The sequence below is a fragment of the Ostrinia furnacalis genome, unplaced genomic scaffold, assembly GCF_004193835.3.
Source record: "Ostrinia furnacalis isolate ACB-3 unplaced genomic scaffold, ASM419383v2 OfSCF7365, whole genome shotgun sequence".
In the NCBI taxonomy this organism is placed as follows: Eukaryota; Metazoa; Arthropoda; class Insecta; order Lepidoptera; family Crambidae; genus Ostrinia; species Ostrinia furnacalis.
Genome location: NW_021137604.1, coordinates 356,157 through 372,894, shown reverse-complemented (window position 1 = coordinate 372,894; position 16,738 = coordinate 356,157). Strand labels below are relative to the sequence as shown.

The window sequence follows — 16,738 nt, the reverse complement described above, 5'->3', positions numbered from 1 at the left end:
CGGAAACAATATTATTCAGCCTTAAAAACATTTTACTAGTCAATTTTTTGGCATTACAAACTAGATACGTTTGAGTAAACAATGAAATAATTATTAAAAAACAAAATGTCAACTGAGGGCTGCCAGTAGAATAAAAATAATTTCCCCGCTAACTAGAATATCAATGTTTGAAGAGCTTTATTTATAGCAGTTTAATCATGCAGCAGTTGGCTGCAGGATTTATTTATAGTTGGTAGTTTTTATTTTTAGGAATATGTATGTTTAGATTAAGTAGATTAAAAAAATTGCTGTTTTGTTTTATTCTTTTAAAGAGATTCACATTGTGGTTTAATTCTAACTTTATTTCCCTATTTTCAAGGTAAAACCTAAAACTTGGCAACATTATATTTGACAGTATTATTTTTTTCATTCCTGTCAAAAAACATCGCCGGCTGTGTGGATTGTGTGAAAATTGTGATTTTGTTGTGAAATTGAAAAGGAAAGCTTGTAAAAAACTTATTCGGCTCTAAATTCTTCAATTATGACCGCTTTTGAAGAGTTCGGGGTCCTGCCCGAACTGGGGAAGGCTATTGAAGAGATGGATTGGACTCTGCCTACAGATGTTCAAGCTGAAGCTATTCCCCTCATTCTTGGAGGTGGAGATGTGTTAATGGCAGCCGAAACAGGCAGTGGAAAGACGGGTGCCTTCTGCTTGCCTATTTTGCAGATAGTTTGGGAAACATTGAAAGATTTACAAGAAGGGAAGACGAGTAAAGTGCTGACGCAAACGTCGTCGGAATGGACTATGTCGTTTTTTGATCGAACAGATGCTTTGGCAGTGACTCCAGAGGGCACGCGCTGCCAGTCGCGAGACCAGCAGGCCTGGCACGGCTGCCGGGCCACCAAGGGTGTCCACACTAAGGGGAATTATTATTATGAAGCAACAGTGACTGATGAAGGCCTGTGCCGTGTTGGGTGGTCTACCCAAGCTGTAAGTTTGAATTTTACGACAAATAAATTGTCTGATGGTAGAGGTAAAGCAGTCATTTGATTGCATTTTACTAAAAAAATATTTAGTGTTTCCTAGTATTCTAAAATTCAGAAAAATAAGTATCATTTAATTTTCTAATTTCAATTTCTAGGCTAAACTGGACCTTGGCACTGACAGGCTGGGCTATGGATTTGGTGGCACAGGCAAAAAGTCTAATGCCAAGCAGTTTGATGATTATGGTACCGCTTATGGGAAGAATGATGTCATTGGTATGTATTATTATTTTATCAATATAAAAGTCATAATAGTCTCACACATTGAGAGGTATTATTAAAATGCATTATTCAAAGAATGTAATTAATAAAATGCATGTTCAACTTATATCTGAACAAGTTATTGTTTTACACTTAAAAGTCACGAGTATAATAGAAGAAGAAAGAATACACATGCTAAAAATAGTTCAGTAAGAACTGAAAGATTTCCATTTTCCTTCCTCTTTTTGTATTTTGTTTGTTTTATTTACATTATTATGGTTGTTTCTTATTCTAATTAGAATTAATGTGTTAAATAAAACTCTTTTTTAGTTAGATCATTGTTATCATTTTTATAGGTTGTCTTCTGAGTTTGACCAATGGTGAAATCAGGTATACCAAGAATGGAGAAGATCTTGGTGTGGCTTTCAAACTGGATCAGTCCAGACGGTCAGATTGTTATTTCCCTGCTGTAGTGCTTAAAAATGCAGAGATGAGCTTCAACTTTGGTTCTACTCCTTTCAAGGTAATATTATTAATTTATGTAAAACTTTTATGCACATAAAACTCAGATCATAAGACATTATGTACTGTACATTATGTTTAAGCAATTTATTTGTTGTCTTAGCTAGGCCAACACTCTTAGATGTAACTTAAAACATCACAGGTTTCCTTTTGCAACTAACTGCTTCTGTACATTATCAGTTTTTTGTTTCAGTATCCTATTCCAAAGGACTATATTGCTATTTGCCAAGCTCCCAAGGAGTGTGTGAAGCATAACATCGTAGTGGCAGGCGCAGCTGTGGACAGCAAGCCAGTGAACAATGCTCCTCAGGCTATCATCATAGAGGTATGTTTATTACTTTAATTTGTGACTTATTTGTTAAAATATGCTATGTATCCGGCGTTTTTACGAAAAGACGATCTCGCGGCGATTATTTTTTAACAGCAAGCAGCCATTAGGGTGTTTTATAATAATGCTGTTAGATTGCCGCGTGAACGCCGGATGTTTTCCGCGTTTTTGGCCCTATACATTATTTCTAAACCTGTGTAATTAAAGAACTTATGATAAGCTTCCTTGTTCAGTAGGCCTAAGATGCGCGCCGCGATAAGCGGTTATCACGCCATTTTATCGATTTTGCCCATAAATTTTGACGTCGATAAAAGTTATCACGGCGCGAATCTTAGTCCTAGCCTACAGGCTACAGGTTAATGCCTGTAGAACACTGACCTTCATGAAGAGGGGCAGAGACAGTTGCCTGATAAGACTATTTTATTTATGACTAGCTTTCCGCCCGCGGCTTCGCCCGCGTGGAATTTTGTCTGTCACAGAAAAACTTTATCGCGCGCGTCCATGTTTCAAAAACCGGGATAAAAACTATCCTATGTTCTTTCCCGGGACTCAAACTATCTCTATGCCAAATTTCATCAAAATCGGTTGCGAGGTTTAAGCGGGAAAGCGTAACAGACAGACAGACAGACAGACAGACAGAGTTACTTTCGCATTTATAATATTAGTTGGGATAACAAGTCATCAATAAGTCCTTCTCTCGTAGCCATCTCGTGAGCTGGCTGAACAGACTTGCACACAGATAACCAAATTCAAGAAGTACCTCGAGAACCCGAAAGTGCGGGAATTGCTCGTGGTGGGCGGAATCAACGTCAAGGACCAGATCAACCAGCTCAATGCTGGGGTGGACATAGTGGTTGGCACACCAGGCCGTCTTGAGGATCTCATTCAAGGAGGTTTGTATTTTTGTCTAGTAAATGAAAGATACATAAACATATGAGGGCTATCGTTTTTATACTTAACAGTTGGCACCCCTGGCGATTGACAGGACCTTACTCTACAGTGGCGCCATCTTGATGAGTGCAAATGCGATAGTCCTCCTACCACTTTAGTGCTCACAAGTTGGCGCCACTCTCTTCGCTACTAGCAAGTGACAGGACCTTACTCTACAGTGGCGCTAACTGGTGAGCGCTAAAACGATAGCCCTCATTGCCCAAAATCTTTTATACTATATGAGGATAACATAATAAAAATAAAATTACCCCCTTGTTATGCTGAGCTGTCTAAATTAGGTGCATGCACACAATTTCGCTTCGGCGCGTCAATTTTATTTTCCGACTCTGACTATACATTGTCATGAAGCTCTTTGCCCTATCTCGCTTACCGGATCGAACCACTTATTGTAGCAGGGCCTAGATTTGATTTATTACAAAATCACAAATCTTCCCTTTTAGTTTTTAATTCTTGCAACTTGTGTACCAGGATACCTCGCGCTGACTCACTGCCGTTTCTTCGTGCTCGACGAGGCGGACGGGCTTCTCAAGGCGGGTTATGGAGAACTGATCGAGCGCCTCCATCGTCAGATCCCAAAGATCACCTCGGACGGGCGAAGGCTGCAAATGGTGGTGTGTTCCGCGACGCTCCACGCCTTTGAAGTTAAGAAGATGGCGGTATGTTGATCGTGAATTATTCTATTGGATTTATATTATTGAACTTGATTCCGAAAAGGAACAAAAAAATGCATGTTGTGTATGATTAGTGATTACATATTGATTAGTGGTATACGCAAATCTCGTTCGTGCTACGTTCGCGGTCGCATATCTCCCGACAGAATAGTGTGAATATCTTTAAAAATATGCACTACCGCAATATGAATTTACCTCTGTAACTAAACCTCAAAGAATGTAGGTGAATCTCTGTGAAGAAGTCAAACGTTACATGCTCACTCGCTAACTGGTAAAACTGGTTGCGTCATCAGACAGTCGCTAAAAACAATTGTTACTGTTTCTTTTCAGGAGAAACTCATGCACTTCCCAACCTGGGTGGACTTGAAAGGAGAAGACGCCGTGCCCGAGACAGTGCATCACGTGGTCGTCATGGTAGACCCACAAAAGGACCGCTTGTGGGAAACCTTGCGCAAGTATGTTTTGCTTATTACGTCACGAACATATTATTTGTTGGCAGTAGCGCCCACATAATAATATGGAATAATTAAGTTTCTAGTTTATTTATTTATGGTCAAGTGCCTAAACCAAGTCCATATTTCGTTCGTTTGGTGTAGTGGTTCGAAACGGACTACTATTCCGGAGGTAGCGGGTTCGATTCCCGCACATTACAAACATTTGTGTGCATGAACATATTTGTTTGTATTGGACTGGGTGTTTTCTGTGTATAATAAGTTGTATGTATTTACAAAAAAAAGTATTTAAGTATGTTTATATCCGTTGTCTAGTACCCATAGTACAAGCTTTGCTTAGTTTGGGACTAGAAGCGCAGTGTAAAAATGTCCTAGGATATTAAAAAAAAACATTTTTTATTGGCATGAAGCTCAGCCTATTTTAATTATAATTTTTCTTTCTCATCCAGACATGTCCAAACTGACGGTGTTCACGCAAAAGACAACATCCGTAGCGGCAACACGACACCGGAAACGCTGTCCGAAGCCATCAAGTTACTCAAGGGAGAGTACTGCGTCCGTGCCATCAGGGAACATAAGATGGACAGGTAAGTTTTTTCTTTCTGAACCTGAAAACCATCACTAGAATACTAGATCGGTTCGACAATGAAGTAGTAGCAAATAAAATATTTAAGTGAACCACACAAAAACCCCACCCCACCCAGGAAACACCCAAGATTCGCTAACTGGTAAAATATTTACCGCCCCTGATTAAAAGTTTTCTCTTCCACACCACAGCCCAGAAAGCTACTAGACACTGATACTTCACTATTTAGTAATGACTAGCTGTTGCCCGCGGCTTCACCCGCGTGAAATTCAGTTTCTCACAGATCGTATGTTATTCTGGGTTATAAACAATAAAACTGTAAAGTTTTATCAAAATCCGTTCTGTAGTTTTTGCGTGAAAGAGTAACAAACATCCAGACATCCAAACTTTTGCATTTATAATATTATTAGTAGGACTTACAATGTGCATCATACACAACCTTAACTTAATATTCCTGAAACAGGGCCATCATCTTCTGCCGTACCAAGCTAGACTGCGACAACCTCGAGCGATACTTCAAGACATTCGGCAAGGAGTTTTCCTGCGTGTGTCTCCACGGCGACCGCAAGCCGGCCGAGCGCAAAGGGAACCTGGAGATGTTCAAACAGTCTCAGGTCAAGTTCCTGATCTGTACCGATGTCGCCGCTAGAGGCATTGACATCTCTGGACTGCCTTTCAGTAAGTACTTTATGCTGATATCGTGACCGCGAGCTGGTCAAGTGGTAAAATTTTTCGCAACGCAAAAATGCACTTTCCCACCAGTGCAACTCCTTTACAGCTAGTCTATACAGCTTAGCCTCCAATAAAACTCAATCAGTGAAGGTTTAGTAAAAGATAGAAAGTGGTTATGTCAGTGGCGCCAACTGATGAGCACAAACATAGTTTGTTTGTTACACCTGTTCGAGTGGCGACCACGGACTGAAAGACGTAGCGTGGGCAGGCCTCCTACTAGGTGGACCGACGATCTGGTAAAGGTCGCGGAAGGAACCTGGATGCAGGGCAGGACCGCTCATTATGGAAAGCCTTTGTCCAGCAGTGGACGTCATTTGGCTGAAACGAAAGAACCTACCTGTTGTCGCCACTACAATAGCCCTACATAACGCATATTTTCTGCACAGTGATCAACATCACTCTCCCTGACGAGAAGTCGAACTACGTGCACCGCATCGGGCGAGTAGGGCGCGCCGAACGCATGGGGCTCGCCATCAGCCTCGTGTCCACTGTTCCTGAGAAGGTCAGTTGCTTTGTATACTTTCTTTAGAACCATTGTAAGTACAGGCTTAGTGCTTCACACTGTGTTTTCGAGTCGTCGTCTTGCCAGCACTTGCGCAGCTTCGACTCGAGAAACCCTAAACCTTAACCAATGAGGGCTATCGTTTTTATACTTAACAGTTGGCACCCCTGGCGATTGACAGGACCTTACTCTACAGTGGCGCCATCTTGATGAGTGCAAATGCGATAGTCCTCCTACTACTTTAGCACTCACCAGATGGTGCCACTGTCTTCGCTACTAGCAAGTGACAGGACCTTACTCTACAGTGGCGCAAACTGGTGAGCGCTAAAACGATAGCCCTCATTGCAAGAACCTTTGTGGAACCCACTCAAAGGTTTCTGCAATTGCGGGAGGGGTATCAATTACAAAAGAGCTGTCACGGTATAGGTACATACATAAACCTAAGGCCCAGAACACACGATGAAACGCAATGAGGGTTTTCGCGATTGAAAAATCCGCCAGATGGCAATATGTAGACGCGAGGTCCAAATGCTGCATGATTGGTGGATTTTGACATATCTGTCAATGTCATGTCAAAAATAACCAATCATGCAGCATTTGGACCTCGCGTCAACAAAACTGCAACTTCTAGTTACTTTTGAATTGCATTTAAGTTTCTGCCATAGATTCCGTTGTGAGACCACACATGACGCAACCATTTCAAACTGGTCGCGTCGTGTGTGGTTCTGGGCCTAAAACGTCAGAAATTTTGCTCCACTCCACTACCGCTGGAATATACTATGCCTATAGTTAAAAATGAATTGAGAAAAGTAAATTCTTTGTATTTATTCAGGTGTGGTACCACGGCGAGTGGTGCTCGTCTCGCGGCCGAAACTGCTGGAACACGAATCTCATCGACGACCGACCAAAGGGCTGCTGTATGTGGTATAACGAACCTCAGGTAAATATCTTGATAGTCTAAATATTGCCTGTTTAGAAAGTCCCTTTACTACTTTAGCGACTATTTCTTTTTTTAATAAAATCATCTTATATCGTTTCATCCAAGAAAACCAGCCCCACCAACATTTGGTCGAGGAAAGCGCGGGGTGCGGGGAGTATGATCCGAGCAATCCGAGCGAATCATTATTGTAGTGTGCGTGACGCGTGTGCACTCATGGATAATTTAGCGTCTACCCATAACACTCAAACATTAGCGGAAGAATGGTGGGGCGCGTCTTTAAATATTATAGGGAAGAGCTATTATCAAATAAATCTTTATAAAACTCATAATGCCCAAAATAGTAAATTGCCGCCCTTCTGTTCTAGTATTTGGCAGACATCGAAGACCATTTGAACATCACCATCCAACAAGTGGAGCCTGACATGAAGGTTCCGTCCAACGAGTTCGACGGCAAAGTCGTGTACGGACAGAAGAGAAAGCAAATGGGTACAGGATACCAGGTACGTTTCTTTTCGTACGTCTTCAATCACCAACTAAATAATGCTCACGAAAGAACCCTCAACTAAAGAAAATTGTTCCAAACCAAACCAGAATGCGGTTGCAGCGTTTTTGTTACTCTCTCTAGCTTAGAATGTTTCGTATTCTGTGTCTTATCCTATTTTCTAATAAATGTTTATTTTGTCTCCAGGATCACGTAAGCCAAATGGCGCCAGTAGTGCGATCTCTGCAAGAACTAGAGTCGCAGACGCAGCTTTACTATCTCAAGATGCACCACAACGTAACTATTGCATAAACAGTGGTCAAATATATCTTGTATCAATATTAAGTAAATAAACGAGTGTATGCTAAATTAATAAGTTTATTTGTTTCATTTAACACTTTGGCGCCAGAAATTTGTCTATGAATTATAATTAGAGGATTAAATAAAACTTACAGATCAAAGTTCAATTTTTATATTTCACTCAATCACTACGGATTATCTAGGGCAGTGGGTTGCAGCCCGCGTTTCAAAATAAATTATTAAGTCTCATAACACCCCGCTATGTAGGAAAATAGCCGTTAAAATACTGTAGTTACAACTGTAATTCGACCGCAACATTATCAACATGAACATCTCAGTACAAATCTTATAAAACTGTTGGGAAATTAACGCTGACTTACAAAAATAGTACTTTGATCTACGTTTTACTGAAACAATCATTATTGTACTATCGCCGCGTATCCTCTAGGAAAATGAGTGGAAGCAACAACGGTTGACGTATTGCTGCGTATCACGGAACATGCATCAACACCACGCTGCTCACTTGGCTAGAACATAAGCGACCAATAACAGTAGCTAATGAACAACACACTTGTAAATTCCATATATGGTAATACAACTCAATGCTAATAGTAAATGAACGTTATAACAAGTGAATGATACTGGAAGAATTAATCTAATTACGCCGATAGCGAAAATTGACAATCGGAAAATGATAATTAATGATAAACGAACAATATTAACAAGCTTAACATCGGCAGTGAATAAATTCAAATGATTAACTTATCTAAGATCTACATTATCAGTTAAACAAAAGAAATAGTGCAATAGACACTACCACTTGATTGTATTAATTTGACGCCAAGTAGAAGCAAGTATCGTGCCCATGCGCATACATACATACACAGTCAAGTCAACGACCACGCGCAGATGCGAGGTACCAAATTAATTCAATCTAGTTTTATGACTATATCTATGATATGAATCTCATCAGCAGTGCGTAAAGAAATAAAAACTTATGAGGAAATTATTGCAGTCAATTTTGTATGTCAATTATCTATATTGTATTTGAGACACAAATATATCTTAATGTATTGGAAAATAAGATTAAAGTAAAGTCAAAGGGCACAGTTTTCCGCAACACTCCATTATATGAAAGGTCACGAAGCATTCGTTCCATTCGACTTTAGTTGATTTCTAATCATGCAGTGCTTCAAAATAATTAGATCAATGAGTAGAAAATAAACTCCATTAACTACAAATAACTATCAATATCATTCCAGTTCGATTTAGTTTACATAACAAAATGCATCACAAATATATTATTTTAACCTAGTATTTCATGGAGTAGGGTAGGATATTATTTAAATTGTAACTAATAAGAATTTTACAGTAACCCTAGACATTAATTGTTAGTTTAGTACAAAATATTACAAGCCTTCTTAACAGCAATGCCGATAGATAAAGGTTTCGTTAAAGGTAGGATAGGAATCCGTACAAGGCGTTAGTATACATATAAAGGGGAATAGGAACTACTAAAGCAATACTATTCATTTTAATCACCTAATGTTGCTGGATTTTTATATTTTAAGTATTTAATTATTACTATATTGCTATTTAGGAAAGGAGAAAATTGCAGGAAATACAAAAATATTAATGAAACTAAATAGTTACTTTTCTAATATTATGGAACCACATTACTTATTACTTTAGAATCAAGTTCAAAACCAACGCATTACTCTAACTTACGCCCATTAAACGTGGGCTCTCTAAAATTAGGTACGACAATAATCACAAAGACGCATCATTTCTACCATTAAAATTACATATTTTAAAGATTATAATATAATTATTACTTTTTATTTTTATTAGAATATATTAAATAAGTTAATGATCAAGTATATCTTTTCTTTTTTACTTCTAAATCCAGCCACATTAAGCTACATACACATTACGTAGTTTATATTTATAAAAATCAAGTGCACATTGGTACTAAACACTATCCGTTACGAAGGTCGGCAGACATTAGAATCAGTGGCCTTATAAGTACTTAAATAAACAGTATTATTGCTCGTTGAAATAGTGACAAAAGAAAAAAAATATTTTAACAAAAATATATCTTATTTGTCAGGTTTGGTTTTACGATATCAGTTACAAATACCGATATGATGATTCATTAAAATTTCAATGACTGCACCTTCATAATTAACAGAAGTAACAACTTCTAGGAAATTAATAATTAATCTTTTGGTGATCACGGCTAATTCCACCAGCTGTATTTGCTTACATTTAAATTATTCTAAGATACATATAAAAATTTCTTAGCATTAAATTCATACTATTTTGAATGTATCAAATTAGTTTTTGTATGTGCGTTATCGGGTTGTATATTAGATCATTATAGTATTGTCTAGTTTTAGAATCAGATCAATGCTTGGTTTTGACGCGGTCTCTGCATTGTGACATAATATTGTTAATCAAAAACAACTTTAGAACACTTTATTATTGCTATGAGACATCGTCGCCACCTACGGATGATCCAATCACAACTCGACGACGCATTCAACATAATTATATCTCCTACAACATATCAATACCTCTCCATTCCAATCCGGGAATACAGTCTATCACACATACGCTTATATTTTCTATATAAGTCTGAATGGACTTGTACATTAATAAGGAAATGCAAGGAGATCTATAACAAGGGCTTCCTCGCCATAATTTTTCGTAAATATATTCTCATAACGTTTCAAATTGGACGTTAATTATATTCGAAGTCACCGGTTCATGCCCACTATGATTAATTGAAAATTTTATTTGAGAATCAAGTAATAAATCATAGTTTTTGGTAACCAATAAATGAAAGCAAATATTATGAAAAAGTTACCTAAGAAATGTGTTTTAGAAGCAATCTTTGAAACTAATAACGATCTGATGATCTGAGCCCCGATTACGGTAACTTTTAACGTCTACAATCCAGACGCGTTTCTGATTCTGCGATACGATTGGTCAAAACAGCTGACGTACGCTGTTGAACGACCAATCGTATCGCAGAATCGAGAAGCGTGTCTGGATTGTTGACGTTAAAAATTACCGTAATCGGGGCTCTGAATTGAGAATTTTAATGTTCCTTTTTTATTCTGCCTATTACTTGTTACATCATGACAATGCGCGAACGAAGCCGCAGGCTTACGTTAGTTTTTTATAACTATAAAATATTTTTGTTCAGTGGCAGCTATAGCTAAGACAATTCCTCCTCATTAAACTAAAATGATTTATGAAATGTGGTGACCGATTCGATTTCGGTGGGCAGTTCTAAGAATTAATATAATATACGGCACGAATTTCTTATCTCAATCTTTATTGGTGACAGCAAATAACAAGAAAATGAATTTCGAGAAATTTGAGTAGGATCATACACAAATGAGCAACACTTACAACCTGGCGTCTATCTGTCATTTAAATAACATTAAAAGTATTCTAACAATAATTATAAAGATTATTCGAGTTGGTGTCGCGACCAGTATTGTGTTATCAACAATAGTTTTGTTGTTCAAAAACACGTCTTATTGTTGTCATAATAAGTAATACATTCGCAAGATTGTGATTTCCTTTGTACCATGTGATCAGTGTCTCTGGCTTAGCCTTCGATTTTGTGGCTTGACGTTGTGCTAGTTGGTGCTCGCGAGACTAGTCATTCTCAGTGCGATCAGGTAGCAATACCATAATACTTTAGACATTCCTTCCCTCTCAAGTCTTTGCCGAACTTGGCCGTGGCGTGGCGTAGTGACTCCATGCAAGTTTATACACATAATTGGCTCCAATATTTGGCGAGTCTAATGCAGTGACAACATAGTGTCACATCACAACTTCACCTCCATATACGTTATTCATACTGTCTTTCAAAGATCAAATCTAACAGTTTCCCATAAAAGGCCTCAGATATTACAACAGCTCTAAACATCTTTGATATAAAACAGTCCCATAGAATATACCTTGGAACATCTCCTTCACTTATACTAACAACTTAGACGTACGACTGTCGCTCTTAACACGAGTGGCATAAGGCAGTATTTTCCATCATTTAACCATACACCCGGTCACATATCAAAACTAGAGTTAGGCCACTTGTCTCAATACTTAACAATACACAGTTGTCCAACCTTAAACAGAAACTTTGTTAACAAACTTCATAATAACTAAAACTAAATTAATAAATAATGTTTAGTAGTCCAACTGAGATTTTTGGAGACATGCCTGTGGACAAAAAAATAACAATAAATTAATATTGCATTTTTTTCTCTAATAATTACATAATTAAACAACATAACATAATTTTATAGCTGAAACTGTTGTTTGATCATGTCAACAATGGCTTCATTACATCAGGGTTTTGCGCAATAGATAGTCTAGCGGCCAGACAAAATGAGGTGAACGACCTCACATAGGTCGCGCCATGAATGGTACTACGCTTCGTTAGGTAGAAATTGCAAAATCCTCTAGTAAAAAAAAGGTTGCGACTGTCTAGGCGCGGGACATCTGCGGGCTTCTATTATAATAATATGTGTAAAACAATTTCTATACAACATACATTTTGTTACAATCCAATGCAATAGATTTGTTAGCTTTAGTTAAAGACTAATGATTGGATTCCATATCGATAAATAATGTGTCAGTCATCCATCACAATGACGAATTTGAATTTCCGGGCCGGAAATAGGTATTTGGATGTTTTTATGAAATCTGATTTACCAAGTGAATGAGACTAGTGTCGTTCCATATAAGATGTCGATAAAGTGCTGAATATTTATAAAATGAAAGGTTTTTTTGGATGTATTAAAAACATTGTGACACAGTCTAATTATTATACTCAATGACGGGAATCTTTAAAAAAATACGTGACACTTTTACATAAACAAAAGACATTACATCAAGCTAGACACAATCGTAAGAAGTTGTAATAGTAGTATGTAATTTACAACTAAAATGTAGTCTAATGTCCTGTCGACTGCCAAGTTGTGGCCAATATACTTTTTGAAGAAGAAAAGCGTTTATTTGGCACAAATTATGAATTTCAAAACTATAAATAATGCCAACAAAATATTTTTTTTCTAACAATCGGTCATCGAACTCACCCAGGTCAGAGCGCGAGCCAGGGGTGGTGCTGCAGCGACTCCTTCGAGCGGTCTCCGTAGTCGTACGTGAGCTCCTCGCCCGGCGCGATGTCGTGCGCCGCCAGCAGCACCAGCCGCGGCCCGTCCACCCACAGCGCCTTGGTCACCAGGTTGCCGTTGCGCGAGTGGTTGAGCAGCCGGCCCAGGCGGCCCGACTCGGCTGTCGCGTCGATGCTGCAATGGATGGTGTTGTTATATTTTTTTTTTTTTTTGTAAAGTCGCAAATAAAGTAATTAATGCCGTTTTCTGACTTGTCGGTGCGGCAGCGGCTCGACATCAGCACGCGCGGCATACGCGGTACCGAAAGCTTACCGAGCGCCTATATTTCAATGGAGCGTTCCTGAGTCTGTGCCGCGCCGCTGCCGCGCCAATCAGGAACGCTCCTTTGAAATATAGTATCGTTTTCTGTACAGCGTATACAGAGCATACCGATGCCGCGCCGCTACCGCACCGACAAGTCAGGAAACAGCCTAAGGGAAAGGCCACACGGTGCGGTGCGGTCGCGGCGCGGCGCCACATACAACCCTGTGTACAGTGATGCGGCAAAATGTTTGCAGTACGGCGCCGCACCGCACTGTGTGGCTTCTCCCTGAGGAACGAACTTTACGCTCGTATACTTCTACCAAGCCAAAAAATGGTGGCATCATTACTTCCTAAGCCTAGTTCGTCTTAGTTAAGATAAAAGAGCCACGAGCTCGCCCGAAAATCCACGACAACTGTCTGCGGCCGAGAGCTCGCGTTGAAACGCGCACGCACACACTGACAAAATTTGGCGGGGATTAGCGGGGAGACAGTCGTGGTTGCGCCGAATTTTGTCAGTGTGTACGTGCGCGCCGCATACGTATATTGGCGCGCTCACATACAAACCGCGCTCGGTGCGTTTCTATGAAGATGACCTACTCATTTGTATTTACTCTGCCCGCGCGCTTCACGACGAATGCTCGCGCCGCGACTACACCACGACGCCTCGTCTATCGACACGCAGCACTACATACTAATAAATAATTTGAATTGAATTTGACTACTCACCAGTACTGCTGGTCGCCATGTCTGAAGTAGTACATATAGCATCCAGCGCTGGGATCCTGCGCGTACAGCGCCTCGCGTTCGCGCGCCTCGGCCACGCCCACCAGTTCGCCGGCGTATTCGACGACGAACTGCCCGCGGCCGAATGCTCGCGTCGCGATCACGCCGCGCCCTTTGCCTTCGAAGTATGCTACCTGTAAGACGATGATGAAGGTTAAACCTTTGACTTTGAAATGAGATTTTGTGGTAGTTTGTTAAGATTTCCCCTAAAAGCTTCATTATGGTGTTCTATATCAAGGAAATACTTTGACATGCTGTATTGGTTGAATGAATTTCGTAATTATTTTTATAACACTTACAAAAAGATAAAAACATAAAATAAATTGTATTTTTATTAAAAAATAAATCTTTATAATTTTTAGCTTCTACTTCATCCTACTAATATTATAAATGCGAAAATTTGTATGAATGTCTGTATGTATGTTACTCTTTCACGCAAAAACTACTGAACAGATATTGACGAAACTACAGTATTATTGTTTATAACCCGGAATAACATATCTATAGGCTATAATTTATGGGACAAACTAAATTTCACGCGGGTGAAGCCGCGGGCAAAAGCTAGTGGTTAATATAACTGATGTGACTGTTAAATGAGAAACACAAGTCAAAACCATACCTGCAGTCCATCTTCTCTCTGTTCTCTCACAGCCCTCTCAAGATCGCGCATTTTCTCGGCCATCACGCATTTCGAGGTCTTTCTGACGCTTCTTCTCACGGGGAAGTATTCTGTTAGCTTATGGTTGGCAGTGCCGTTGACAACTTTAGGTTCTATGTTCACAGTCTTATCTAAGCGTGGCGGTGACGGTGGAGGCTCAACTTTGGGGCTCTTGAGCTCCTCCTTGAAGTATTCAGTCAGTTTGTGGCTTTCGGCAGCGCGCGCGGCGGCGCGGGCCGCTCTTGACCGCACCGAGTGGCCGTTAGTCATGTTGCTAATACCGTTGCTAGTCTTCAGGGGCTTGGACTTGTGCTCGACCTTCTTCGATGGCGGCTCAGTCTTCACTACAGCATTCTCAGTCTTTGACTGTGTGGTAGCTATGATCCTTTATGAAATACAATGTAATTAGCACATTATGACCATTAGTTAAGTGCCTATTAGTGATTTTTACCATGATTATATTACATGGTGTTGTAATAACTACTTTGTATTTGTTGATACAAAAATACTTGAAAAACTACTCATGGTCATTAGCTAATGAGAAAACAATTAAACAACTGGTTACAGATAATGGTATTAAAGTTAAATGTGTTAAAATGTTTAACATTTGGCTAGTTTGCTACTAAAAAAAAATTAAAGTTGAATAAACAATAAAGTAGGATAGAATGACATCCAGAAGCAAATTAGTTTCAAGCAGTGGAATAGTAAAATATGGAACAAAATCCCATAATAACAAAATTATAAGTTTAATATAGTATAAGTAATAATAAGTATAGTATGAAACAGAAGGAAAAGAATAAAATAAAATATAGGCTTGGTAAGAGTAGTAGGATTATAAAAGTAAAAGAAAATGAAACAATAATGATGGTCTAGTGGTGTACTTTGACACAAATTAAGGCACATTGTATGCAGATTTTAAATAGTAATTGAAATGCAATGCCTCAGTTACCTGCGCTTTCTATAATTTCGCGTAGGTCTGTCAGGCTGCTCCTCGCATAGCTCAATGCGGTGCGGGGTCTTCACTCCCTCCTGGCCCGCCATCAAGGTATTGGCTGAAAACCAACCTTGCATAAATAATCAGGTATAGTAAGAAAACAGCTTCAAGAATTTTAGAAACTTTTTTATGTGATGCAATGTGGAATAACATGTGCTCATAAGAAAGGTGAGATAGACATACAAATAGGTACTATCGGGGACTCTTCCGCCTGACCACTTTGTAGAAATTTTAGCGTAAGCGCATCGCTCCAGTCACGTGNGTACCTACATAACCTTCACCATATAACACATAATTATTTTAAAATACGGCATGATGTCAGGAATACCTCCAATAATTAATTTAAATAGATGTAGGAATTTCCTATAGCTCTCATTAAAAATATTTTATGTGATGAACTGGTGCATTTTTAAAAATCCTATTAGACGTGTAGTACTGAACTACTCATGAAGGTACATCCCAAACAAAGGCTCTATTACTGTATCACTGTAGTGATGCTTATGTAAAATTTACTAACCTCGAACCATTTCAACTTGAACTTGATAAGCGCTGAAAGATGATCACGGAGCACCATCGAAGTGGTCTAACCTGATACAAACAAAACTGGACAGACTGGGCTCGTGTTACCAATGTTTTGTAACAGACCTTGTCATATTAGGATCGCATGAAATTTATCATGTGATGTATCCCGCGCAATGTCACAAACATAACATAATGTATTTATTACAATTTAGTAATTAAGAATATTGAACCAACATTCACTATTACATTTAACAATTACTAGAATTATCCTAAAATCGACGTTAAATTAGCATTATTCCGTAAATGTCAGATTGATTGAAGGAGACTTCATTAGAAAATGGACGCTTGTTTTTCTTTTTGAACTTTGATCTAATTGGTCCCCCACGCGTAACTTCAGCCAATAAAATTAAATTCTAATGCACCTCAACCAATAAAAATGCTGCATGGTAAAAACCAGTATGAACGAATGAGTGAATGAATAATAAATACTCTAGCCATAGACATCTTTATCTTTTAAAGTGCAGTGTACACTGGTGTACACGTACACCACTACTTTCAAACTATGACTGTGAGCTCCACAGAGCACAATAGTGTGAGCTCAAAGTAAGTACATGTTTTTTTTTACAATAAGCT

The 16,738-nt window shown here is 39.0% G+C and overlaps 2 protein-coding genes across 2 annotated transcripts; one reads left to right on the top strand and one right to left on the bottom strand.

Annotated features, from left to right (window-relative positions):
* The first annotated feature begins 410 nt into the window (after positions 1–410).
* LOC114364199 (ATP-dependent RNA helicase Ddx1-like) lies at positions 411–10,544 on the top strand. Its single transcript, XM_028320222.1, has 13 exons — positions 411–970; positions 1,122–1,239; positions 1,581–1,747; positions 1,940–2,071; positions 2,778–2,967; positions 3,494–3,681; positions 4,027–4,151; positions 4,598–4,735; positions 5,198–5,412; positions 5,853–5,968; positions 6,801–6,908; positions 7,274–7,408; positions 7,597–10,544. The coding sequence occupies exons 1-13, from the start codon at positions 521–523 to the stop codon at positions 7,699–7,701; spliced, it is 2,187 nt and encodes a 728-aa protein (XP_028176023.1). The 5' UTR covers positions 411–520; the 3' UTR covers positions 7,702–10,544.
* A 233-nt stretch (positions 10,545–10,777) lies between these two features.
* Set8 (SET domain containing 8) lies at positions 10,778–16,522 on the bottom strand. The gene is made up of 6 exons (XM_028320225.1): positions 16,101–16,522; positions 15,539–15,641; positions 14,551–14,974; positions 13,875–14,065; positions 12,807–13,019; positions 10,778–11,928 (listed from the first exon to the last, which is right to left on the bottom strand). Exons 1-5 carry the CDS (start codon positions 16,108–16,110, stop codon positions 12,812–12,814), a joined length of 936 nt encoding a protein of 311 aa, XP_028176026.1. The 5' UTR covers positions 16,111–16,522; the 3' UTR covers positions 10,778–11,928; positions 12,807–12,811.
* Positions 16,523–16,738: the final 216 nt, after the last annotated feature.